Source organism: Pholis gunnellus (assembly GCF_910591455.1).
Source record: "Pholis gunnellus genome assembly, chromosome: 17".
Lineage (NCBI taxonomy): Eukaryota > Metazoa > Chordata > Actinopteri > Perciformes > Pholidae > Pholis > Pholis gunnellus.
The window spans coordinates 12,678,447-12,703,276 of NC_136544.1; the positions used below are offsets into that span (position 1 = coordinate 12,678,447).

General features: G+C 45.7%; 2 protein-coding genes across 3 annotated transcripts in view; both read left to right on the plus strand.

The window, feature by feature from the left end:
• The window catches only part of crebbpb (CREB binding lysine acetyltransferase b), a 33,839-nt gene extending 15,902 nt beyond the window's left edge, over positions 1 to 17,937 (plus strand). The window contains exons 3-31 of one of the 2 annotated variants that reach the window (XM_079177516.1): positions 1,708 to 1,866; positions 2,851 to 3,103; positions 3,791 to 3,904; positions 4,627 to 4,872; positions 4,986 to 5,085; positions 5,355 to 5,492; positions 5,614 to 5,731; positions 5,922 to 6,096; positions 6,260 to 6,322; positions 6,635 to 6,756; positions 7,249 to 7,437; positions 7,591 to 7,983; positions 8,126 to 8,302; positions 8,585 to 8,765; positions 8,959 to 9,077; positions 9,288 to 9,527; positions 9,619 to 9,707; positions 10,679 to 10,759; positions 10,910 to 10,966; positions 11,074 to 11,151; positions 11,283 to 11,350; positions 11,485 to 11,647; positions 12,107 to 12,253; positions 12,364 to 12,477; positions 12,582 to 12,747; positions 13,213 to 13,380; positions 13,624 to 13,785; positions 14,078 to 14,359; positions 14,468 to 17,937. In XM_079177516.1, the coding sequence (XP_079033642.1) occupies positions 1,708 to 1,866; positions 2,851 to 3,103; positions 3,791 to 3,904; positions 4,627 to 4,872; positions 4,986 to 5,085; positions 5,355 to 5,492; positions 5,614 to 5,731; positions 5,922 to 6,096; positions 6,260 to 6,322; positions 6,635 to 6,756; positions 7,249 to 7,437; positions 7,591 to 7,983; positions 8,126 to 8,302; positions 8,585 to 8,765; positions 8,959 to 9,077; positions 9,288 to 9,527; positions 9,619 to 9,707; positions 10,679 to 10,759; positions 10,910 to 10,966; positions 11,074 to 11,151; positions 11,283 to 11,350; positions 11,485 to 11,647; positions 12,107 to 12,253; positions 12,364 to 12,477; positions 12,582 to 12,747; positions 13,213 to 13,380; positions 13,624 to 13,785; positions 14,078 to 14,359; positions 14,468 to 16,951 (6,846 nt within the window). In that variant the 3' untranslated portion in view covers positions 16,952 to 17,937. The remainder of the gene's footprint in view (positions 1 to 1,707; positions 1,867 to 2,850; positions 3,104 to 3,790; positions 3,905 to 4,626; positions 4,873 to 4,985; positions 5,086 to 5,354; positions 5,493 to 5,613; positions 5,732 to 5,921; positions 6,097 to 6,259; positions 6,323 to 6,634; positions 6,757 to 7,248; positions 7,438 to 7,590; positions 7,984 to 8,125; positions 8,303 to 8,584; positions 8,766 to 8,958; positions 9,078 to 9,287; positions 9,528 to 9,618; positions 9,708 to 10,678; positions 10,760 to 10,909; positions 10,967 to 11,073; positions 11,152 to 11,282; positions 11,351 to 11,484; positions 11,648 to 12,106; positions 12,254 to 12,363; positions 12,478 to 12,581; positions 12,748 to 13,212; positions 13,381 to 13,623; positions 13,786 to 14,077; positions 14,360 to 14,467) is intronic. The other variant, XM_079177517.1, reaches the window with a different exon arrangement.
• A 668-nt stretch (positions 17,938 to 18,605) lies between these two features.
• On the plus strand, positions 18,606 to 24,786 carry trap1 (TNF receptor-associated protein 1). The gene is made up of 18 exons (XM_079178254.1): positions 18,606 to 18,786; positions 18,861 to 19,034; positions 19,133 to 19,215; positions 19,334 to 19,474; positions 20,179 to 20,250; positions 20,359 to 20,519; positions 20,620 to 20,729; positions 20,810 to 20,883; positions 21,102 to 21,257; positions 21,413 to 21,533; positions 21,610 to 21,679; positions 21,820 to 21,967; positions 22,051 to 22,236; positions 22,328 to 22,466; positions 22,555 to 22,640; positions 23,362 to 23,507; positions 23,624 to 23,696; positions 24,054 to 24,786. Exons 1-18 carry the CDS (start codon positions 18,666 to 18,668, stop codon positions 24,153 to 24,155), a joined length of 2,163 nt encoding a protein of 720 aa, XP_079034380.1. The 5' UTR covers positions 18,606 to 18,665; the 3' UTR covers positions 24,156 to 24,786.
• The last annotated feature ends 44 nt before the right edge of the window (positions 24,787 to 24,830 follow it).

Genomic DNA, 24,830 nt, shown 5'->3' on the forward strand with positions numbered 1-24,830 from the left:
GTATTCACCAAACCACTGATTAGGAAACTTGAGCTGGGTTTAGACTGACTGGTGAGACACTTTAGTTTCACTCTGATAATGTGTTGCTGCAACAGCAAAAATGTTAAACTGACCCAAGTTTTGCAGCAATGCAATGTGTTTCAGATGCTTTGCACTTTCTTACCCCAATTAGTTTTGCAAATAGGATATTGGTCTCTTGAAAATGTTGGAAAATTGATAGCATAAGTTAAAAGTGACATTGAGTAATCACTTCATTGCTAGTTTACACTCCTAGTCAGGAGATAGAAATGATGTACAGATAGATTTCTGGTGTCACATGTTTTTGTTGATGCTCATTGTTTTCTCTTTGCTTTCTTTCCCACAATCTTTGTGTGCTAGAATTCACTCTTTTTCCCCTCCCCGACTCCTTTTTCTTCTCTCTTTACCGAACATATGACGTCTCACTCTGGGCCCCCCTGGCCTTTGATAATGGAGCGGTAAATCATATTCAGAAGAGCCGGTTTGAGTGTTTTTCTTCGGGTGTGGGGGGGGTAGGCAGGTGAGAGAGGAAGGAACCGAAAAGGACATGTTAAAAAAAGAAGGGAAACACTAGAGGCCTTACTGTGTGACGGTGCTGTCCTCTTCCCTTGTGACACTCCTGTAGTAAGTGCGGACTGTCGAGGGGGAGAACCAGTGTGTGTGAGAGAGAGAGAGGAGGATGAGGCCGTGCTCATGTGTGAATGGGAGGGAGGCGGCAGGCCTGTGTGTTTGTGTGCAGCGGAGGGGGGAGGGGCAGGCGGCAGTGCAGCGCTCTGCTCAGCTGTTGAGCAAGCTGATCTTTCGCTCGGTGTGTCCCCTCCCTTCTCTTTCTCTGCTGGGCTGGGCTTGCTCGGTTTGCCTGAGCTTTGCTGGCTGTTGGGAACCTCCGCGAAGCGAAGCAGGCGGCACAGATGCACGCTGAGGCCATTGGAATGGATCACTCCTGAGGGCCTGAAAAGAAACTATTACCTGGCTTGATTGTGAAATAAAAATGATTCATTTCCTAAAGATTTTCTGTAGATGTGAACATTTATTTTACTTTCAGGAATCCATTTTTTTCAGGAGATGTTAAATAGTTTTACGGTGTTTTTTATGACTTGCAATTTTTATTTTTCAGTGTGGAAAACAATCGGTGCACAAATGCGTGTTTTATTTGTCCTTATTGCTCCCTCCCCCAAGAACAAGAGGGATGACCAGCAGTACAATAAATCAATAATGTGGCTTCGTAGAAATAAAATGTATATAATAAAATAAATATATAAAATAACAAATGCACGCATTGATCCTCGGTACAGATTAAGACTTTTAAAACCATAAATTCCACTCGACCGTACTCGTGGTTCAGTTGCTTCCACCAAGACAAGTCTATGTAAGCTGCTCAGGGTCCGATGGTAAAGATATCATCAAAATCAGTTGACATTGTACGAGAATTGCCACAAATTTAAGCCCATTTATCATAAAATGAAACACCCAAATCCCTTTCTTAAAAGCTTTTCAATGCTTCCACAGTTTCATGTCCCACAAAGGACAATAACACTTCATAATATTGGGACACCTCATTATCTTTGATGGATGTGTACTGTGTGTATGCATTCACACAGAGTCTCAGTTCAGGTAGAAGTACTGTGATGGTATGCTGCACGTTGTGCAAATAGTCTGACCTCTCTCTGTCCTGATTGTCTACTAAAGATGGGGATGTCATTTGGCCAGCAGTACGGTCAGGCTGGGGTGCAGCAGATGGGGGCAGCGGGGGTCAACGCCCAACAACTCCAGAACAAGACGGCCCTTTCCAACAACCTGCCCCAATTCCCTACAGAGCTGAAGGGAGCTGGGAGTGTGCCAAACCTGGTGAGTGTCACCTGAATCTTATATCTGTCTCTGTGCCGTTTAGTTTTATGGGAATATGGATTTGTGTCCACAATATCAATTTGTTGCACTTGTCAGCAACGGGAAGATGTAGAGCAAAAACATGTGCAGAGGGGCATTGATACTGTAAATATACTCCTGCTATAAAATACATGCTAACGTCAGCTAACGTGCTAGCCGCGCTATCGAGCCAATCTTGTAAAATGTAATGTTTGGCGAGAAACTTAAATAAATTCAGTTGATTGAAGGAGATGTTTTCACAGCAATATAAAATAGATATTAGATGTTAGAGAGGGATTATGACTTGTTTATCTTCTTAACACTAACGTTAGCTCTTACCATCTTATAATACATAATTTCATCATTTTATTTCTTAATTATTTTAATTGTATGTTTTAAGCACATACCTGCTATAGATGACAATAACAAAGTAAAAGGATAACGGCCAAGAAAACTCATCTCTAATACTAACCCTGCTTACTTAAGCCCTCAGTCAGGCCTAAACGTCACACAGCCCAAACACATTGTCAGCTTGTGTGATAAGATAGTGCTACAACCATTTGTGTACATTGCTTCCTTGCTTTGAAAAGCAGAGCCTGGAGCTAAGCAAATCTGTGTGAAGGACAGGAAATGGGCCTAATATAGGCAGGAAATGCCAGCACATCAATTTTGAGAAAGTTAATACTTAAATTTGATTTTCCTTGTTTACCAGTTCCCTCTCGTTTCTTTGTGGTTTCACTCATATTTTTTTTTACGTCTTTAGCTTTTACATTATAACTTCCCATCTTGTCTTTCTTCTCTGGTGTCTTCATTTTCATTCTGTTATTTCTTTTAAGCCCCTCCCCTACATCAGGGTATTCTCATTATTGGTTTCTTTTTTTGTTTCTACTTTAAACCCGGAAGTCTAAAATTAGGAAAGTGTGATTATTCTAGTCTGTACCTAACCTGTGTTTGTATGTCAATCAGTCCCAGATGCAGCAGCAGGTAGCGTCGGTGGGCATGGTCCCCGGGGCCGGCGGCGTGTCAGCGGGCCCGACAGCGGACCCCGAGAAGCGCAAACTCATTCAGCAGCAGCTGGTCCTGTTGCTCCACGCACATAAGTGCCAGCGGCGGGAGCAGGCCAACGGGGAGGTGAGGGCCTGCACTCTGCCCCATTGCCGCACCATGAAGAACGTCCTCAACCACATGACCCACTGCCAGGCCGGCAAGTCCTGCCAGGGTGAGTGAAAGTGATATGAATGTGCTCACCTGTGTGACCACAATGTGCGAACTGAAAATCTGTCCCTCATCTTAGCATATATCCGTCTTTTTTCTATTAATCACTGTGATAATATGATCGAGATATTGACCCAGTTATGATAAATATACAGATGAGTTAATGTTATGAGCAACCGTAATCAGAGCCAGTGATTTGGGCCCAATGCCAGCAGCTGTACACGCCACAGGAACAGCTCAGCAAAAGGTGTTAATGACTTGTTGCTGCCTAAAGCGCCTGTCGCCTTCAGCGCTTCGTATAACCGCTTGCCAATCTTGTCCTTAGTAAAATTATTTATTGATCTGTGTGTGTCTGACGACTGGTTAAGGAAGCTTCGTGAAATTTGCATCTCCTATAAGTTAACAACCACATTGCTTAAAAGATTAATTACAAAAGATTAATGTTCTTGACTTAGTTTAACTTCTATTCAATATTTGTCAAAGGTTGACGTGGTGCTGGGATTGACCACTTAGTACATCGTTCTTTACTGAGTCAACACCAGTTTTACTCGTACATATTGTGGCGTAGTATGAATTCAGTGTGTTTCAGTCTGTATTAAAAGCCTTAACTTTTAAGATGTCAGTTAGTGCTGAATTACTGAATTACCACACCTCACTCCGTCTCATTTTCACCTTTTTTATTTCTCCCCAGTGGCTCACTGTGCATCCTCCAGGCAGATCATCTCCCACTGGAAGAACTGCACGCGGCACGACTGTCCGGTCTGCCTGCCTTTAAAGAACGCAAGTGACAAGAGGAATCAGCAACGTGAGTAACTCCAGCATTTATACATCCAAAGAAAAATGGGTTACAAGTTAATAGAGAACAAAAATCATGCTAAGATATCATTTTATAAATCTGTAAGCTTGTAAACTGTTCAACAAGGCAGTTGTCACTCCGCAGCGAGCCTCGAGTCAGTGTGTGTGAAGTGCTGCCACCTGCAGGTTGTGTCTCTCCGCCGAAGCTCTGTACCAACGAGAGCTCAAACATTGAGAGGATTCCTCTAGAAAGGCTGGACCTGTAATCTGACACCCAGGGGAGGGGCTACATGGCCCTGCTATCAGTAGGGGCAGGGGCTTGGGACAGCATGCTCTCTGATTGGTTAAAAGGGCCTATGACAGATTTAAATCCCCACAGAGGCAGCATGCTCCCTGTCAGCAATCAACACAGCAGGGAGCAGTGCAGGGATTGTAGATTGAGGGAAGCAGCTCAGGAAGACATTGTTTTGCATAGATATAGAACATAGATAAAAAAAGAAATGTATATAAATGTATATAGTAAAATATCTGTTTACCTTGTTCAGCTTTGTTCTTCTTGTGGTTGATTATCTACTTCTGTGTATATACATCGATATAAACAAAACCAATCCTTGTATTCATATATGTCTTGATGTTTAGAAATTATGAAACACTGGAAGCAGCAGGTACTTGTCAATTATGGCAGTGTTTTAATTGCCAAAATATTTATATTTCTTTGTCTTCTCCCTCCAGCCATGCTAAGTTCTCCTGGGGCTAGCCTGCAGAACGCTATCAGTACAGTGGGGCCTGGCCAGCCCAGTGCCACAGCCATCAACAGTGCTGCCACACACATCGACCCCAGCTCCATGCAGAGGGCCTATGCTGCCCTCGGCCTGCCGTACGGGAACCAGTCCCCTGCCCAAGTCCAGGGACAGGGACCCTCTCAGCTAAATCCCCAGGGCCCCCAGCACCAGCAGCTGCGAAGTCTGAACCCACTAGGTACAAAATCGATCGGACTTCACCGCCATTTGTACAAAAGATAACAATACTATAAATCTGTTGCGCCGCCATTTTCTTGTAAACCCTTTTAAAAGACTATGTGTGTTTATTAGGCACTAATCAGATGAACCAGATGTCAGGAGGCCTGGGTGTCCCCTCTTCAGACCAGGCTGGCATGCACTCTGACTCCTCTCTACCATCCACACTCAACAAGTGAGTCCTTAATGTCACACAAAACGCGGCCCTTGCTGGCATGATCCTTATGTGATGTAGCGGCCATTTATTTAATTTAGAGACCAGAACAACATCCAGTGCATCTGCTGTTGACAAATGATCATCCATGATCTCAATCTGCTCTCTGTCAGAAATATTTTAAACAATGTAAATTACAATTTATGGTCACATGGTATTATTAATGAAAGGATTTGTAGAATTATCAATGAGCCTGATTTTGGAAGTAATTTCTTTCTCTGTCTTCATAGTCAGCTGATGCCAGATGGGTCAGTAGTGGGAGGCATGGGAAACCTGCCCACCGCCACCCCTCTCTCTTCTTCGGGGGTAAGGAAGGCCTGGCACGAACACGTCACTCAGGACCTGCGCACCCACCTGGTGCACAAACTGTAAGTGCAAATGAAACGGATGTATTCTAAATACTCGAGTTCGGTCATATGAAAACAGAGAAGACGTTGGTGCTCTCCAGACTGTTGCTGAGTTTTGTACTTCTCTGCTGTCTTTCTTCAGTGTACAAGCCATATTCCCCACCCCAGACCCTGCAGCGTTGAAGGACCGAAGAATGGAGAACCTGGTGGCGTATGCGCGCAAGGTTGAGGGTGACATGTACGAGTCAGCTAACAGCAGGGTAACTAATATATATATACATTATCATACCATTACGACCGGAGTGATGAAAGGCATCTTTGGCTACTTTTTTGTTTAATTCTAAGGCTTTTCTCTTGTCATTATCAGATGAGAGCAGATCATTTTAATATGTACCAGAGACTAAGAAACACATCTCGTTTACCTTTTATTTCATCCCGTCCTCTTACTAGGATGAGTATTACCACTTCCTGGCAGAGAAAATCTACAAAATCCAGAAGGAGTTGGAGGAGAAGCGGCGCTCACGGCTCCAGAAACAGCCTGGCATGGTGGGCACAGCTGGGCCTCAGCAGCCTGGAATGGCTCAGCCCAACGCCATGGGCCCAGGACAGGGCGTCCGATCTCCCAGTTAGTAGCCAAACTCTCTACACTCTGGGTGACAAAATACAAAAGGGGGAAGATAAGAATACTGGCAAAGTATTCTGCAGTTCTCAGTTGATAAAAGAACACAGCATTTCTGTTACTGATAGCAACTTATAGATGAAAACTGTTTTATCCCGTCTTCTCTCAGATGGACCTGTGCCTATGCCCAACATGCCAAATCAGATAATGAACCGTATGCAGGTGCCCCAAGGTTGGTGTTTGCTGTTTGCTTTCTTAGCAGTCGTTTACAGAGAAAAGCAATCCTTTATGTTCTTTGGCTAAACGTCCTAGTTCTTAAGTTTGCAAATGTATTGATGCATGTTTAAATTGTGTACAGCAAATTGGTGAGCATTTAAACACCCGATTGTTTAACCAGTTAAAGCTGAATACATTTGTCAGAAATCCGATGTTAAAGTGAGCTGGTTCAGTGCCTTTGCCAGCCCAGTAGGACACGGATTATTAAATTACAACGACTCCTAAGTATGATAAACAAGTATATAATTGTGTGTATCTGTTCCCACAGGAATCAATCAGTTTAACCCAATGGCAATGCAGAATGCGCAGATGTCTCAGGCACCCATGGGAGCACGTGCTCCCTCCCCCATGAACCATCCACAGCAAATGAACATGAGCTCCGTCCCAGCGGTTAGATCTTTCTCCTCTGTCTCCCTGCTTTTATACAAAAATGTTTCTCTCATTTTCCAGTTTTTTTTCACAATGTTTGTTTAGCGTACAGTTTGTTCAGTTCCTGCTCCGTTTTTCCAGTCATTCTCTTTCCTCCACCTTTTGCTCCTCTTGACTATCAAATGCCCCACGCTATTTCACTGATTGTTCATTTCTTAGTCTGAAATTTTCTGCATGTGGTCGACACAGGTCCTGATCAATTTATCAACCAGCCGCAGCAATCTGTAATGTAAACTTGGCATGGCTGAGCCAAGAGCTGTTGCCATGCTGTGATTTGATTCGGCACATTTGTTTATTTGGAATTTACACCACATAGCCTTTAGAAAACCGCTGTAGTAATAGCATGCATGCATGCTCCATTCCATTCATTTTATTTTATTTGGCAGGTGTTCAATATTAGTAACCTGCTGCCATAATGATTTTATCCGTTTCATCTCTCTTGTCTTTCTTTAGATGGGTATGTCCCCGTCAAGGATGCCTCAGACTCAAGGAATGATGGGTAGTCATGCTAATAACATGGTAGCGCAGCCAGCCAACCAGGGCCAGTTCCTGCAACAGGGCCAGTTCACTGCTGCTGCAGGTGGAGCTATGAATGTGAATGTAGGCTTGGGTCAGCCCATAACGCAGGCTGCTGTCACACAGGTGAGGATATTTCTGCTGTGCTTTACGCTCCTAGCGTTTTTCAGGGCTCCCTGCATTTTTCTGTCTGAACGTGGCCTTATGAGTGTCTGCATGTTGCCTGCTTAATGAGTGGTGTGTATTGGTATGCTCACCGCGCATCCCTCTTTGTCCCAGCAGTCACAGAACTCTAACCTCCCTCTGAATGCACTGGGATCCCTTGGCTCCCAGCTGCCCTGTGGCCCTTCAGCCCAGCCTTCCCTTGGCACTACTCCTCCACCCAATGCCTCCGCCAGCCTGCAGCTGCAGCAGCAGCAGCAGCAGCAGCAGCAGCAGCAGCAGCACCATGCTTCTGCACAGGCCCAGATGCCACCGCAACCCACTACCCCCGCCTCCACGGGTGGGCCCTCCTCCACCCCAACCCACATGCCCGGTAGCTTCCCTGGCCCCCCCTCAGCCAAGGGCACACCTGACCCCTCCCAGCCTATCACACCCCTGCAGTCGCAGTCAGAACCCCCCAGCCAAAAGCAGCAGCCCACCTCAGTGCAGGCGCAGCACCCCAGCACACCGGTGAGATACGGGTTGTCACTATAGGGGATCACTCACAGTCGATCCTCAATGTGCTTATTAATCAATATGACTTGATTTATATATATATATATATATATTATCAGCATTGTGATAAGAATTTCTCTTCCTCCTCTCCTTAAAGTTGTCCCAGGCAGCAGCGAGTATAGATAACAGAGTGCCCACCCCAGCTTCTGTGGCTGAGCTGAGCTCCCAGCAGGCCCTGCCGGAAAAGGGTGGCATTGAAGCCAAACCTGAAGTAAAAGACGAAGAAGATGACGGCGGCAAGTCTGGGAAGAAGCAGCCAGATATAAAAATGGAGGTATGTTCTTAATTTATCATTTACTAACAGAAAGAATATAAAAAGAAGCAATCTTGAGTTGTCAGACTAGAAGCCATTTGCTGTTTGATCAGCTGTTATTGTAAACTCAGTCCACCACATCCAACCCTGCTCAAATTTCATGTCCAAAGAAGTACATTTGACTTGTGGGAGTGCTTGAATAATTGAAAAGAAAGAATAAAAAAATGAAATGCATTAAATACTTGATTGTTTCCTGACTCACCACGGTAGGATATCTGATAAACCATTGTTATGTTCATGTAGCAGGATGATGACATCAAACCGATGCTGGTGAAGAAGGAGGAGCCGGATGCAGCAGAGCCAAAGCAGGAACCAATGGAAACTGAGGAAAAGAAGCCGGAGATGAAGACAGAACCCAAAGAAGAAGAGGAAAGTGGGGCCAACGGCACATCAGCCACCTCCAACACTCAGAACCGAAAAAAGAGTAAGAACACAGAGCTCATGTGTATATATCAAGTGTGTCACAATATGTATATAATATAATGTATCTCAATATCAAGTAAATATGTTCTTTTTATTTATATAGTGTGTGTGTATAATGAACTACAATCTTGTATTTGCCGACTCCCATATTCTGTTTGTGTTTGCGTCATATAACATTGTTATTGTCCGTCCAGTTTTCAAGCCAGAGGAGCTGAGACAAGCCTTAATGCCAACACTTGAGGCCCTCTACAGGCAAGACCCAGAGTCACTGCCCTTCAGACAGCCTGTAGACCCTCCAATACTAGGCATCCCTGTGAGTTTCCTCAATAACGCGCACACACACACACACACACACACACACACACACACACACACACACACACACACACACACACACACACACACACACACACACACACACACACACACACACACACACTCATTCTGAAATGACAAGACCCACAGAAAATACTGTTAAGCATGATTTCCTCATTCCTGCAAATGCGTCTCCCCTGCTTCACAGGACTACTTTGACATTGTGAAGAATCCCATCGACTTATCCACCATCAAGCGCAAGCTGGATACGGGTCAATACCAGGAGCCGTGGCAGTACGTGGACGATGTGTGGCTCATGTTCAACAACGCGTGGTTGTATAACCGTAAAACATCCCGTGTCTACAAGTACTGCAGCAAGCTGGCAGAAGTGTTTGAAGCAGAGATTGATCCCGTCATGCAGGGCTTGGGCTACTGCTGCGGCAGGAAGGTGAGACCAAACGAGATGGGACACAAAACTGTACTTATTACTGTATTCATCTTTATGGATTGTTAATGTTCTCTCTCTCATGTTTCCACAGTATGAGTTCTCACCCCAGACGCTGTGTTGTTATGGCAAACAGTTGTGCACCATTTCCAGGGACGGCACCTACTACAGCTACCAGAACAGGTAAGATTTGACTCTTCTGAAGGTTTATAAAGAGAAAGGTGTGCGGCTTGATCCTCAAAGATTAAACGCATCCAAACATACCGCCTCACATAAAGCCATACAAGTCAACAACGTTATCCACATGACCTTTTCCTTTTATAGGGGTGTCACAGGCACCACTGAGAGTTGTATATTGTGGCCCAGCAGAATGTGCATTATCTGGCCCTGTGTTGTCCTCTTATGTCTGCTGTGCCCAAGAACCAGCCCCAAAGCTCCCCCTGCTGTGCAGAATCTGCTTCTGCACCTCAAATCATTCCAATGCAACGCCATTCAATTATTGCAGATACTCGCTATGAAATGAGAAGTGAGGTTTAGGACAAAAAGTCAGTATTTATGAGAATGGAATGGATTCCTTACATTGTTCTAGGAGCAAGGAAAAAGTATTTAGGACTAAAATCCCTTTGACTTAAATAACATTAATTAAGTCGGGTAATTGAACACTTTCCTACAACACCTTCACATTTTTATTTTTTTTGTTGTCACTCATCCTGTCTCCCTCAGCATGACCATATCATTCCTTCATCTGCTCATAATGCATGTTGCTTATGTTATATATTATTGCAGTGAAACAGTATTTCTGTTATGTTTTCATATTCCAACATGTAGTTAAATGGTGTCGTGTAGACGTACAGTAGTTTCCCGCACAATAATTTGTTGACAATCATTACCATTATTAACATTTCTGCATGTTTCCCCTTTTTCTGTTTGAATAAATGAGCGTGGCTGGATCCTGACCATTTCAAGTGTCACCAACATGTACCCCTGCATGCGCGCGCGTGTGTGTGTGTGTGTCCCTCCGTCTGTCCGTTGCCCGTCCGTTGTTGTCATGTGCGCCATTTACTCTGCATTCTGCCACCTGTACGCCGGTTTGCCTGTGCTGCTACTGTGTGTGCTGGCTGCAGTTCACCCAAATATGGCCTTATTGCCGACAGGTATCACTTCTGTGAGAAGTGCTTCAACGAGATCCAGGGCAACAGTGTGACCCTGGGGGACGACCCGGCACAGCAACAGACGTAAGTTACCAGGCCCCGGTGGCTGACCACCAGCTGATGATCACCTTGCGAGATTATCAGGCTGTTTTTCCTCTTGATTTATTTATGTGGAAAGGAGTTTCAATCACAGGAGCAAGCGTGAACTTGGTTGTCTCTTTGTTTTCTGTGCAGCATGATATCAAAAGAGCAGTTTGAAAAGAAGAAAAATGACATGTTGGACCCTGAACCGTGAGTAGTAGTAGTAGTAGTAGAGTTCAGTTTGACTCTCATTGATGTTATGGCAGTAATTATTCTTTCGGCAAGGAAAGCACAAAGTAAATATTTGTCCTTACCAGGTTTGTTGAATGTAAAGACTGTGGGCGAAAGATGCATCAGATCTGCGTGCTGCACTACGATGTTATTTGGCCGACAGGGTAAGTCTCGCTATGGCTATGCATACAGTCCATGTTTGACCTTAACAGAATTCTTACTTCTTACTAGGTATTCACATATACCAGCGTTACTGTGTTGACTCTAAACTGTAGTGTAATCTTTCTTCTTCCAGCTTTATCTGTGACAACTGTCTGAAGAAGTCTGGCAAAACAAGAAAGGAGAACCGGTTTTCAGCCAGAAGTAAGTTGCGTTTAATGGTAAAAGAACCGTAACATGTGATTTGATTTTAATTCTCCTTTATTTGATCACACTGAAGTCTCAATGTTTACACCTTGGATTGATATTAATTGCATTTTGTTCTTGTGTTTGCGCTGGCCTTTGTAAAGGGTTGCAGTCCACCCGGTTGGGGACGTACATCGAGGACAGAGTGAACAAGTACTTGAAAAGGCAGAACCATCCTGAGGCCGGCGAGGTGTTTGTGCGAGTGGTGGCCAGCTCTGACAAAAATGTGGAGATTAAGCCCGGCATGAAGTCCAAGTAAGGTTCTCACCTGCAGATTAAGTGGGCCTCTTGTGATTTGCAAAACATTGATTTATGTTTTTTTTTATGTAACATTTGTTTTGGGGCATTTTAGCCTTAATTTGATAAAGGCAGTAGGGGAGAGGGGAGGGATGACATGCAACAAAGGACACACCAGGACACCTCCACACTTTTAATTCATAGATTTGATTGTGTAAATACAGACATCCTCCGTATAGATCTCTATTGTGGTGACCTTCTGCCGCAGGAATAATATAAATGCACTACAAAAGTACTTTGTCTTTGCTCTCAAAAGCAATTGCAAGCACAGCACAGTTTTCCTTAAAAGCAAATAAATCTAAATCTCCAAGTAAGAAAACGTGCATGAAAACCTGACCACGGATATGATCCCGCTGTAAAATATGCAGATTTTTCTAAAAACAAAACCCTGTAACTTGTGCTTCTCTGTTCCCATAGGTTTGTGGACACAGGCGAGATGGTGGAGACCTTCCCTTATAGAACCAAAGCACTTTTTGCGTTTGAGGAAATAGACGGGGTGGACGTTTGTTTCTTTGGGATGCATGTCCAGGAGTACGGCTCAGAGTGCCCCTTTCCAAATACCAGGTAGAACAACAGGAAAAAAATTAAGAATCGCACATGCATGTTTTTCTCAATTTATTTTGGTCCTTTGCGTGTGTTGCTCTTTGATTCAATTCTCCATATTTTCTTTGCAGACGGGTTTACATATCATACCTCGACAGTATTCACTTCTTCAGGCCACGTGCGCTAAGGACTGCAGTTTACCATGAGATCCTAATCGGCTACCTGGAGTATGTGAAGAAACTGGGGTAGGTTGAGAGTAACTGTACACAGTGTAGTGTTGCACACAATTTCAAGCTAATGCTGCTAAGTATCATTCCTGCAAGTGGCTGAACGCTCTTGTTGCCCTCAGGTATGTGATGGGTCACATCTGGGCCTGCCCACCCAGTGAAGGAGATGACTACATTTTTCACTGCCACCCTGCTGACCAGAAGATCCCCAAACCCAAGAGGCTCCAGGAGTGGTACCGAAAGATGCTGGACAAGGCGTTCGCTGAGAGGATCCTGCATGACTACAAGGTCAGAAAAAGTGATCACATCCACTACAGTGGGATGTCAGAAGCCTTAGATTAGAGTTGAGCTTTACTTGACATACCGATATAGACTGTTTTTAAGTATATATATATATATATATATATATATATATATAATATTGTCTATAGGGCCCTTTTCAAAATCATATTATTAATATGCTTTGAACCATCCTTTCCGTCTCTGCTGAGGAGACAAACAGAAGTTATCAGCATGTCACTGTCTCCGGTCCGAACGTGTGCAGTAAAGGAGGGCTCCCCCTTGTGTTTGCTATACTTTATTGTAAAAAGAGTCTATAGCTTAGGCTAATCTTTACTGTATGCTTTAGGACTGACATGTTTATTTTACCTTTGGAATTGGTCGTAAAAGGCTGTTCAAAGTTTTAAATTGTTCTTAATGAATCTTGTTGTGTTACTATCTTGCCTGATGGAAGTCTTGTGCTTTTGGGTTCAGGACATTTTCAAACAGGCAACCGACGACCGGCTGACCAGTGCCAATGAGCTGCCGTACTTTGAGGGCGACTTTTGGCCTAATGTGCTGGAGGAGAGCATCAAAGAGCTGGAGCAGGAGGAGGAAGAGAGGAAGAAGGAGGAGAACACGGCCTCCTGTGAGGCACCAGAGGTGAGTTAGATGGATAAGTGGCTTGAGCATGTTGAAATGGGTTTTTATTAAAGGAACGCTCCGTTTTATGTCAAAATCAACAGCCTGGTGCTTGGGCTTCTGTTTCAACCTGTTTTTTTTTATCATCCTCAAGTGCTCATTCTATAAAAGCTGTCAGCAGTCATTCAGGCATTGTGTAACCACTCGGCTTAATTGCATAACCTCATCTTGTCTCTCTGAACCTTCGTGTCCATCTATTTCAAGGGGGCCCAAGCTGACAGCAAAAATGCCAAAAAGAAGAATAACAAGAAAACCAACAAAAACAAGAGCAGCGTCAGCCGAGCCAATAAGAAAAAGCCTGGGATGCCGAATGTAGCCAATGACCTGTCCCAGAAGCTCTACGCCACCATGGAGAAACATAAGGAGGTGAGAAACCCTAACAACCGAAGCAATCCACTTTCAGGCAATATTGCTGCACTTGATACTTTTAAAGCCAAGCTGGTAGGTTTAATAGGTGACCAAATAGTTGCACAGAACAGGTTCTTTCTCGTTAATGCACATCTTAGAGGTACAGCTAGGCACCAAAGTAACCCAGCACACAACATTGGCTTTAGAGCAGTGCAGATACTTAAATCCCATGTAGGAGGGACCACCTACATGGGATGGACTGAGACTTTGTCCTTACAACTAACACATTTCTCCTCCTTTCTACTACCAGGTGTTTTTTGTAATCCACCTCCATGCCGGGCCAGTCGTTAACACCCTGCCACCCATTATGGACCCCGACCCCCTGTTGACCTGTGACCTGATGGATGGCCGGGATGCCTTTCTGACTTTGGCCAGGGACAAGCACTGGGAGTTCAGCTCACTGAGAAGATGCAAATGGAGCACGATGTGCATGTTGGTGGAGCTGCACAACCAAGGCCAGGACCGCTTTGTGTACACCTGCAATGAGTGCAAGCACCACGTAGAGACTCGCTGGCACTGCACCGTCTGTGAGGTAGGACTAAGCACACTACCTATATGTTATGAAATTTTTGTCTGTATTAGTTCTGAATTAATTGTTAATCAACATAACCTTAATGTTGTCTTCCTTAACTTTCATCAGGACTATGACCTATGCATTAACTGCTACAACGTTAAGGGCCACGAGCACCAGATGGTTAAGTGGGGCCTTGGTCTGGACGATGACAGCAACGGTCCGGGTGGAGAGGCCTCCAAGAGCCCTCAGGAGAGCCGCCGTCTCAGCATCCAGCGCTGCATCCAGTCCCTGGTCCATGCCTGCCAGTGCCGCAATGCCAACTGCTCTCTTCCTTCATGCCAGAAGATGAAGAGGGTGGTTCAACACACCAAAGGCTGCAAGCGCAAGACCAATGGTGGCTGCCCTGTGTGCAAGCAACTCATCGCTTTGTGTTGTTATCACGCTAAGCACTGTCAGGAGAACAAGTGTCCTGTTCCCTTCTGCCTCAACATCAAGCACAAACTCCGTCAGCAGCAGCTGCAGCACAGGCTCCAGCAGGCTCAAATGATGCGCCGGAGGATGGCCACCATGGCTGGAAGGGGTATGCCCATGCCATCTCCACCTACCTCAGCTGGCCCTGACACCCCCAACTCTGTGCAGCAGCCTAATACACCGCAGACCCCCCAGCCCATGCCCAACCAGCCCCAACAACAGCAGCCACCAAACCCTGCCAATATGGCCCAAGGCTTCCCCAACAATGGCCGCAGCAGCCAGCCCCCAACACCGGTGCCACAGGGCAAACCAGGGCCTCAGTCATCCCCCCTTCATCAGCAACAGTCACCTCTGCCTAACATGCCCCATCAACAGCATCCTCAGCAGCATCCTCAGCAGCATCCGCAGCAGCATCCGCAGCAGCAGCAGCATCCGCAGCAGCATCCGCAGCAGCATCCGCAGCAGCAGCAGCATCCACAGCAGCATCCGCAGCAGCAGCAGCAGCAACAACAGCAGCAGCAGCAGCAACAGCAACAACAGCAGCAGCAGCAGCAACAACAACAACATCAGCAGCCACTGCTGGCAGCCCTTAAGGTGGCCAAACAGATCGAGATGGTAGCCAAGGCGAAACAACTGCAACAACAGCAGCAGCAGCAGCAGCAACAGAATTATGCGATGAATGGGATGCCCATGAACCACCCTCGAATGATGGGGCCCATGCCGGGTCAGATGCAGATGATGCAGGGGCCACGGGGCCCCCAGGTGATGCAGGCTATGCAGCAGGGTCAATGGGGTCCAGGGATGCAGAATCCCCAGGGCCATCAGCCACAGGTCCCTCCTCAACAGGGCCCTATGGGCCCTCAGCAGGCTCAGGGAGCACCCATGCCCCAGCAGAACCAGCTCATGCAGAGGCCCATGATGCCCCAGCAACAAGGTCTCCAAATGACTGGGGTCATGCCTCCACAGGGGCCCTCACAGCAAGGCATGACTCCACAGCAGCAAAACATGCCACGGGGGATTCCTGGTAACATTGCGCCGAGTGCCCTGCAGGAATTACTGCGCACTCTCAAATCTCCCAGCTCCCCACAGCAGCAACAGCAGGTCCTCAACATCCTCAAGTCCAACCCCCACCTCATGGCCGCTTTCATTAAACAGAGGACAGCCAAGTACCAGGCCACCCAGCCGCAACAACAGCAGCAGGCGCAGCAGCAGAGTGCACAGGCCATGCTGGGGTCTCAGGCAGGAATGCAGGCCATGGCAGCCATGGCAAACCAGGTACAGAGGCCAGTGATGGCACCTCAGCAGCAGCAGCAGCAGCCTCCTCAGCAGGCAGGGCCCCAGGGCATGGCAACCATGGGCCCCCAAGGCCAGATGATGAATGCTGCTCAAAACGGCAATCCCCAACTCTACCGCAGACAGCAGCTGCTCAGGATGCAGCAGATGCAGCAGCAGCAGGCGCAGCAGCAGCAACAGCAGCAGCAACAGGGAGGCATGCCTCAGGGCCACGGTCAGTTCCCCCAGCAGCAGACAGGGCCAGCAAGCTACTCCCAGCTCCGTATGCAGCAGCAAATGGCTATGCAAGGTGGTGGGGGGCCCATGGGACAGCTCCCTCCCACATCTCAAATGGGTCAACCTGGCATGGGCATGGATGGGCCCCAGAACCTTCTCCAGCAGCGCATGCTTCAGCAACAGCAGCAGCAGATGTTAAAGCAGCAGATGGGCTCTCCAGCACAGGCTAACTCGATGAGTCCACAGCCTCACATGCTCCAAAGCCAAGCCCAGGGAGGAGCTCACTTACCTGGCAAGACAATGGCAAACACCCTGGGAAACCAAGTACGCTCCCCAGCCCCAGTGCAATCGCCCCGTCCGCCTTCACAGCAGCCCCCGCATTCCAGTCCCTCCCCGAGGATACAGCCCCAGCCCTCACCTCAACACGGTGCCCTCCACTCCAGCTCTCCCCACCCCAGCCTTGGAGGCCCAATGTCAGGCTCCATGGAGCAGGGACACATGGGAACACCAGAGCAGAGTGCCATGCTCCCGCAACTCAACACACCAAACAGAGGGGGGTTGAGTAATGACATGGGTATGGTGGGTGACACGACGGGAGACACGCTGGAGAAATTTGTTGAAGGATTGTAGCATTTTGGGACAGAAGAAAGGCCTTGTTCTGTTTTCAGCTGAGAATTTTTTTTGTACTTGCTGGTGTAAAAAGCTAAAAGAAATACAAACAAATGAGTCATACGAGGCCTACAGACTGTGAACTTTCCTTAAATCAAGGGACTGCTTTTTCTTCCAACACAGTGAGAGTGATTTAATACTTGCTGTTAAAAAGAAGACGACAAAGACACAAAGAATATATTTTTTGGTTCAGACCAGCCATGCAAGAATTTGCCCTGGTCTTGGTGTTTTAATTTGTTTTTCATTTGTTATGCTCTGGTATTGACTTTTTTTAACAAAACTTCTCAAAACAAAAAATATTTCATTTTATTATTCAATTTTTTTTTATTTTGTACCTTTGCAGATTAATATGGTATTTGTGTTGAGAAGACTGTAAAATTATTTGTCTGGGAATTTGTTTTGCCAGGTTTCACCTCTTGCTCAGTTTCTCTGTTCCTGGATAATTTATTCTAATATGCCATTTTTCAAAAGGACTGCCTTTGGGAAAGCCTTAATTTCTTTCCTGTTTGCAGAGTCAATGGGAGATAAATGTATTTGTATAGATCTAGGAACTATTGCACACACCCAAACACAGAAGGCAGGTGTAAGAGAAACCTGTCTTGAAGCTTGTTAATGTTCACAGGTGCCGGAATGTTCTTTTTAGGCCTGGGCCCAGTATTTGTCTTGCTTCGTCTTTCCCTCGGTCAAAAGAAATTTTCATCAAGTCCTGAACCTCTTTTGCCTGTGGTGGGAAATTAACTTGTTTGACTGCTGATTTGTGTTCAGAGAGGGTTTTGTGCATCATTTTCTCTATTGCATTAAACTTGAATTGATGAACTATTCTCTAATGTAAATCATGCAGCTAGACAGTACTGTAAATATGCAGAAAATAAGAATGAAATCACTGTACAAACTGGTTCAAATGGCTCATTTCGTACTTATATACCATATTGTTAAATAAACCTGTGTGCCACAGACTCTGCTTTTTATGTTTCTGTTTGGAAATAACTGTTCAGGTAAGAATTAGGATTTTTTTAAATCTGATAGCTAGTTTTAATTATAAATTAATCTGCAGACTACTGTCTTAATTATTTGATTCAATCAGTTTTTCAGTTTATAAAATTCTCGAAAAAGTAAAATTCCTCATTTCCTAGAGTCCAAAGTGATGATTTTGAAGGGAATGCTCCAACTTCCACATTTGAGAAGCTGGAACCATCGAACATTTAACATTTTTTATTAGGCAAAATGACTCCCCATAATTAATCCTATAAACGTGTGTGTGTGTGTATGTATGTGTATATATAGTCCTAATGTATTGGGATATTTTCATATTTATTATTGTTTATCATAATTAAGACTGTTTGACCTTGACGGGCAAATTAAGAACTGAAATGACTTCACCTCAAATAATGGAGGGTACAAAATACACAGACTATATATATATACTTATGCTTATACTACGGGTTTTTCCACACACATCGACGAACCTAAACCGTGCACTTAAAATACTTTTATACATGAGATTATTTACAAATCAACGGGGTCATTTTCCGCGTTTCATCAGGCATTGTAATGGTCGCCCCCGCTGACGTCATCACAAGGCGCAAGTCGCGGGTCCTGTAGTGCGCTCGTAGCGGCGTGTGTTCCACGGTCAATCGACCTGTCTGCTCTTCTCGTCCCCCCTCTGTCTGTCATCATGTCCCGCTGCCTCGCGCTGGCTCGGTTCGCCTTGGGTTCCTCTCAGAGGGTCAACTCACGACTAACGGTTTGTGCACGAGGGCTGAGCAGCGGAATTACCTCGCGCTCCCTCACTGGAGGTAAGCTGTGTTTGTTAGCTTAGCCGGCTAGCTGGAAACATGTCAATACCGCAGCTGACTCCTGGTGTCATCAGACCTGCAGGTTGGACAGCAGCTGCAGAGGTGGAGCAGTCGGCCCGGAGTGTGGAGCTCCCAGCGGGCCTGCCTCGGCTTCAGCCAACAGTCTTACTACAGCACCCAGGAGGCCGAGAAAGAGCCCGAAGAGGAGCCTCTGCACACCATCATCAGTGATACGGAGTCTGTTCAAGGTGCTGCAGACACACTTCTGCTTTGATGTCAGGGTGAAGCTGATCATTTGTTACGTTTATGATGATCTGAATCTTACTCTTTCCCCTGAACCGTGCAGGTAGCCTGTCCAAACATGAATTTCAGGCTGAGACGAAAAAGCTGTTGGACATTGTCGCCAGGTCCTTGTACTCAGAGAAAGAGGTAAGAGAGAGAGAGAGTGTGTGTGTGTGTGTGTGTGTGTGTGTGTGTGTGTGTGTGTGTGTGTGTGTGTGTGTGTGTGTGTGTGTAAGATAGATACATAATCTATAACTCCCACCAGGTGTTCATCAGAGAGTTGATCTCCAACGGCAGTGACGCTCTGGAGAAACTGCGCCATAAACTGATGACAGCTGGCGGAGAAACTGCTCAGATGGAGATCCACCTTCAGACCGATGTCGACAAGGGAACCTTCACCATTCAGGTATATATACATATACTGTGTGTGTGTGTGTGTGTGTATATATAAACACCCCCAAGACTGTGTCACATGTGCAGTCTGCCGGCATGAAATATGTTTGATTGGTTTTATCCCTTTTCAGTTAAACAAGCAGCATTACAGCCACTGCACAGACAAAATATATAAATGTCAGTTTTCCCCCCAATTTATTATTTAAATATTCAGCACCAAGAAATTCACACTTTTACATTAATTTAATATATAACACAGCATAACAATGCAAAGCAACCCATGAATGTTTATGCATAGAATGAAGCTGCTGATTATTGGTTCTTTATATTGAATCACAAACAAAGGCAGAAAATGAGTTTGACTGACAAAGAACACAGTATAATATATCACATAAAGGTCATAGAGTGGTACATCTTAAAACAAAAACTCATAGTAGATGCACTCCTTCTCCAGCGGCGCCCTTATCTTGACTTACTTAAAGTTATGGTAGTTCGTCTTCAGTGTGCTGATCTGTCAGTCAACGAAGGATCCTGAAGTGGCCGACACCTCTTCCACAGTACTTAAATTTTAAAACGTGAGACTCCAGGTTACTGCAATGGCTTTTGATGAACTCTGGCTCCTAGTGTGATGTTGAGATAGACGCCACCTGGTGGATGAATGTTGTACAACAGGCTATGGTGACTTCATTGAGTGATGAGTGTCTGTCCCCCTAACAGGACACCGGAGTGGGGATGAACCAGGAGGAGCTGGTAGCCAACCTGGGGACCATCGCCCGCTCTGGATCCAAGGTGATCTTCTTTCAAAGACTCGTGTGTTTATATATCTATGAATGTCGCACTTGACTTGTATCTAGAGCGTATCCTCCTCATTCTGTTCCTCTCCTCGTCACACCGCAGGCCTTTTTGGACGCCCTGCAGAACCAGGCGGAGGCCAGCAGCACCATCATCGGTCAGTTCGGGGTGGGGTTCTACTCTGCCTTCATGGTGGCCGACCGCGTTGAAGTCTACTCTCGGTCCGCCGAGCCTGACGCACCGGGATACAAGTGGTCCTCAGACGGGTGAGAAGGAGGGGAGGGATGATCGACGTTTCAGAACAAAGAGTTCTGCGTAGTGACTACAACCAAATGTGATAATCACACATTCTCCTGTCTTCGTCAGCTCTGGGGTTTTTGAGATCGCCGAAGCCAGCGGCGTTCAACAGGGGACAAAGATCGTGCTGCACTTCAAAGACGACTGCAAGGAGTTTTCCTCTGAGGACCGAGTGAAAGGTATGACTGCCGGAGTGATAAAACGCGTTGGTGCCGCATCACTTCCATGTGCTCACGAGCTGTATCTGTATCTCTTTCAGAGGTTGTAACGAAGTACAGCAACTTCATCGGCTTCCCCATCTTCCTGAACGGACGGAGGATCAACACTCTGCAGGTGAGCCTCTCTAATAGAGACTGACTTACCTTTCTGCACACATTTTAAGTGCAGTATTTTCTTACAGGGTGGCTGCTGTAATTGATAATACTTCACTCTCGCTGACATGTTAATGTTGTGCACCACTGTTACAACACATGCTTTGACATTTATGTCCGTGGGATCTTTTTTTTTTTTTTCCTAAATTAATTGCTGTGTGGCCTCTTGTCTCCCATCAGGCCTTGTGGATGATGGAGCCGAAGGAGATTAGCGACTGGCAGCACGAGGAGTTCTACCGCTACGTGGCTCAGGCCTACGACAAGCCCCGCTACACGCTGCACTACCGCGCCGACGCCCCGCTCAACATCCGCAGCATCTTCTACGTCCCGGAGTCGGTGAGTTTATTTTGACGAGCAAAACTCTCACCAGCCTCTTTCCATACTCGACCTGTATTTAAGATCATGTCATGTAACTGTCTCACCTAACAGAATATGTTTTCCAGTGGTAGTGAGTACTTAGGTTTACTAAGAATAACTTATTTTGTCAACAGAAGCCGAGCATGTTTGACGTGAGCAGGGAGATGGGCTCCAGCGTGGCTCTGTTCAGCAGGAAGATCCTGATCCAGACCAAATCCACTGACATCTTGCCCAAGTGGCTTCGCTTCCTCCGAGGTCTGGACCCCACCCTAAGAAGCTCTTAGTGTTCTTCATGTTTCAGTGCTGAGCTAAACATTATGTGTGTGTGTAGGTGTGGTGGACAGTGAGGACATCCCGTTGAATCTGAGCAGAGAGCTGCTGCAGGAGAGCGCCCTCATCAGGTACAACACACGTCTGTCTTCACCGTGTTTTCTTATGCTTTTGTCATCAAAATCTACATTTTCCGGAAGATTTAATTGTGAATTCAAAATGCACTTCTCAGTTCTTTTTAACTGTAACTTTTACTTCCCTCTGGCTTCAGGAAGCTCCGTGACGTTTTGCAGCAGAGGGTGATCCGCTTCCTGCTGGACCAGAGCAAGAAGGAGCCGGAGAAGTACAACAAGTTCTTCGAGGACTACGGCCTCTTCATGAGGGAGGGCATCGTCACCACGCAGGAACAAGACGTCAAGGTGACTTAGCGAACGCAAACAGCTGATTACAGATGTGATTATGGTGTCTTGACTGTGGACCCTCCTTCCTGTCTCCTGTGCAGGAGGACATTGCTAAGCTGTTGAGGTTTGAGTCTTCAGCCCTGCCGGCGGGTCAGCACACCAATCTGATGGAGTACTCCTCCCGCATGAAGGCGGGCACGCGCAACATCTACTACCTGTGCTCGCCCAACCGCCATCTTGCAGAGCACTCTCCCTACTATGAGGCCATGAAACAGAAAGACATGGAGGTAGTGATCAAAACTCTGATTTGATAAGGAATCCATATGAGAAAGAAGTCCAGAAGACAAATATTTTATCACGTCTCTCGTGTCCGTCCAGGTGCTGTTCTGCTACGAGCAGTTCGACGAGCTCACCCTGCTCCACCTCCGCGATTTTGACCAGAAGAAGGTGATCTCGGTGGAGACGGACATCGTGGTGGATCACTACAAAGAGGAGAAGTTTGAAGATAGCAAGCCCGGTGAGCTCCGCTCTCACACCTCCAGTATAGCACGACACCGTCACGGCTGTAGTCTTGACTCCGGTTTATCACCTTTTCTCTCCCGCAGCCTCCGAGCGTCTGACGCAGGAGCAAGCCGACGATCTGCTGTCCTGGATGAAGAACGCTTTGGGCCCCCGAGTCACCAACATAAAGGTAAAGATAAGACTAATGCTGAGTCACCAACGTAAAGATAAGACTAATGCTGAGTCACCAACATAAAGGTAAAGATAAGACTAATGCTGAGTCACCAACATAAAGGTAAAGATAAGACTAATGCTGAGTCACCAACATAAAGGTAAAGATAAGACTAATGCTGAGTCACCAACATAAAGGTAAAGATAAGACTAATGCTGAGTCACCAACGTAAAGATAGAGATGAGACTAATGCTGAGTCACCAACATAAAGATAAGACTAATGCTGAGTCACCAACGTAAAGATAGAGATGAGACTAATGCTGAGTCACCAACGTAAAGATAGAGATGAGACTAATGCTGAGTTACCAACGTAAAGATGAGACTAATGCTGAGTCACCAACGTAAAGATAAGACTAATGCTGAGTCACCAACGTAAAGATAAGACTAATGCTGAGTCACCAACGTAAAGATGAGATTAATGCTGAGTCACCAACGTAAAGGTAAAGATAAGACTAATGCTGAGTCGCCAACGTAACGATGAGATTAATGCTGAGTCACCAACATAAACGTAAAGATAAGACACCAACGTAAAGGTGAAGATGAGACTAATGCTGAGTCAAAGCCTTAAATGTGTTTTCATGACAAGAAATCGTTTTTTCATATCACATTTCTTGAGGTTAGCTTCATTTCAACGGATAAATGTATCACTTTACATAATACATTTTTCCTCATCCCGTAGCTGACTCCTCGGCTAGACACCCACCCAGCTATGATCACAGTGCTGGAAATGGGAGCTGCGCGACACTTCCTCCGCACCCAGCAGCTGGCTCGCACCCCCGAGGAGAGAGCTCAGATACTGCAGCCCACACTGGAGATCAATGCAGGGTGAGAAAGAGAGAGTGTGTGTGTGTGGATTTTACAAGATGGAACCAAATAAAAACCAGTTGGTTAATGTGTGTTTGTGTCCAGCTCTCACGTTCTTGTACTTCTTCTTCTGACAGACATGATCTGATCAAGAAGTTGCAGGCACTGAAGGACACAGACTCTGAACTGGCCGGTCTGTTACTGGAACAGGTACTGTGGGTTGTTAGAGCTGCATGTGGAAAACATGTTTATCTTTGTATCCTGATCTTCCTGATGTCTTTAAGTTCAGGATAACGTACAACACATTCAAACCGTTTCTCCTCCGACACTTAGTGGCTTTTAATTTGAAACGTGCAGGAAGTCTTAAGTTATCGTCAACAGCTTAACGGCACTCAAGGAGTAGAAGTTGATGTTCGCTTTCAGAAGAAACCATTCTGGGGAAAAATACTTTTTTTTCCCCCAATTTAGGACGTCGGATAGAAATTCATAATTAAATGTTGGTAATTTCCCCCAGTCTCTGTTCCAGCAGCTCGTAATTAACTTTGTCTCTTTGTCTGTATTTTGTAGATCTATGACAACGCCATGATCACAGCGGGTCTGAACGATGACCCCCGACCGATGATTTCCCGCCTTAATGACCTGCTGACTAGAGCTCTGGAGAAGCACTGAGAGCTGCTCACCAACGCGAGCGGTTACAGACTGACTCGGTTTTGATGACGGTGGCTTGTGAAGCATTTACAGGCAGACAAAGCTGGAGAACTGTAGGCCTTGTTCATCTGGAGCCATAAAATACCATCAACCCCCCCCCCACCCCCCCTGGAGTATTTCATTATGAGAGCACGTAAAGGCTTCAAAAGCACAGCTGGCGTGAGGATGAACTGCTGGAAGCGTCTCTGTAAACACTTGTATGTGTTTATGTTCTGTGTTCAGCACTTTCATCAAGCTCCATGTCGTCCACATGGATGAACACCAGCCACAAACAATGAGGGAAAGCAGGCGTGATGCATTAAACAAAACAGGCCAAGAGTGTGGAAGTAAATCTGATTTCAGAATTCTCTTGATATAACAGCTTTATAGTGAAGTGTGGATTAGAGCCATTAAATGTTATAAGCCCTCCAATATTGTTTATTTTGTTGACTTTTGCAGTTCCAGACCTGAGGGTGTATTTCATGTAATTGTTTTTGAACTAGGTCAAATAAAATAAACCGTTTAATGTAAATCAGTGTATGAGCTGCAAATGTGACTGGTGGATTCTCAACAGGTGTCATTGAATCTAATAAAATGCATTTTATTTTATGTAGCTGTTGACGTCCTGTGTACATTATCAATAAGGTCCGTTAAAAA

Bases quoted from the DNA above. Each gene is read 5' to 3' on its own strand.
- trap1 (XM_079178254.1), top strand. From the start codon at position 18,666: ATGTCCCGCTGCCTCGCGCTGGCTCGGTTCGCCTTGGGTTCCTCTCAG. The intron at 21,968-22,050 runs GTGACTTAGCGA...TCTCCTGTGCAG, and splicing joins CGCAGGAACAAGACGTCAAG to GAGGACATTGCTAAGCTGTT. The intron at 23,697-24,053 runs GTACTGTGGGTT...TGTATTTTGTAG, and splicing joins CCGGTCTGTTACTGGAACAG to ATCTATGACAACGCCATGAT.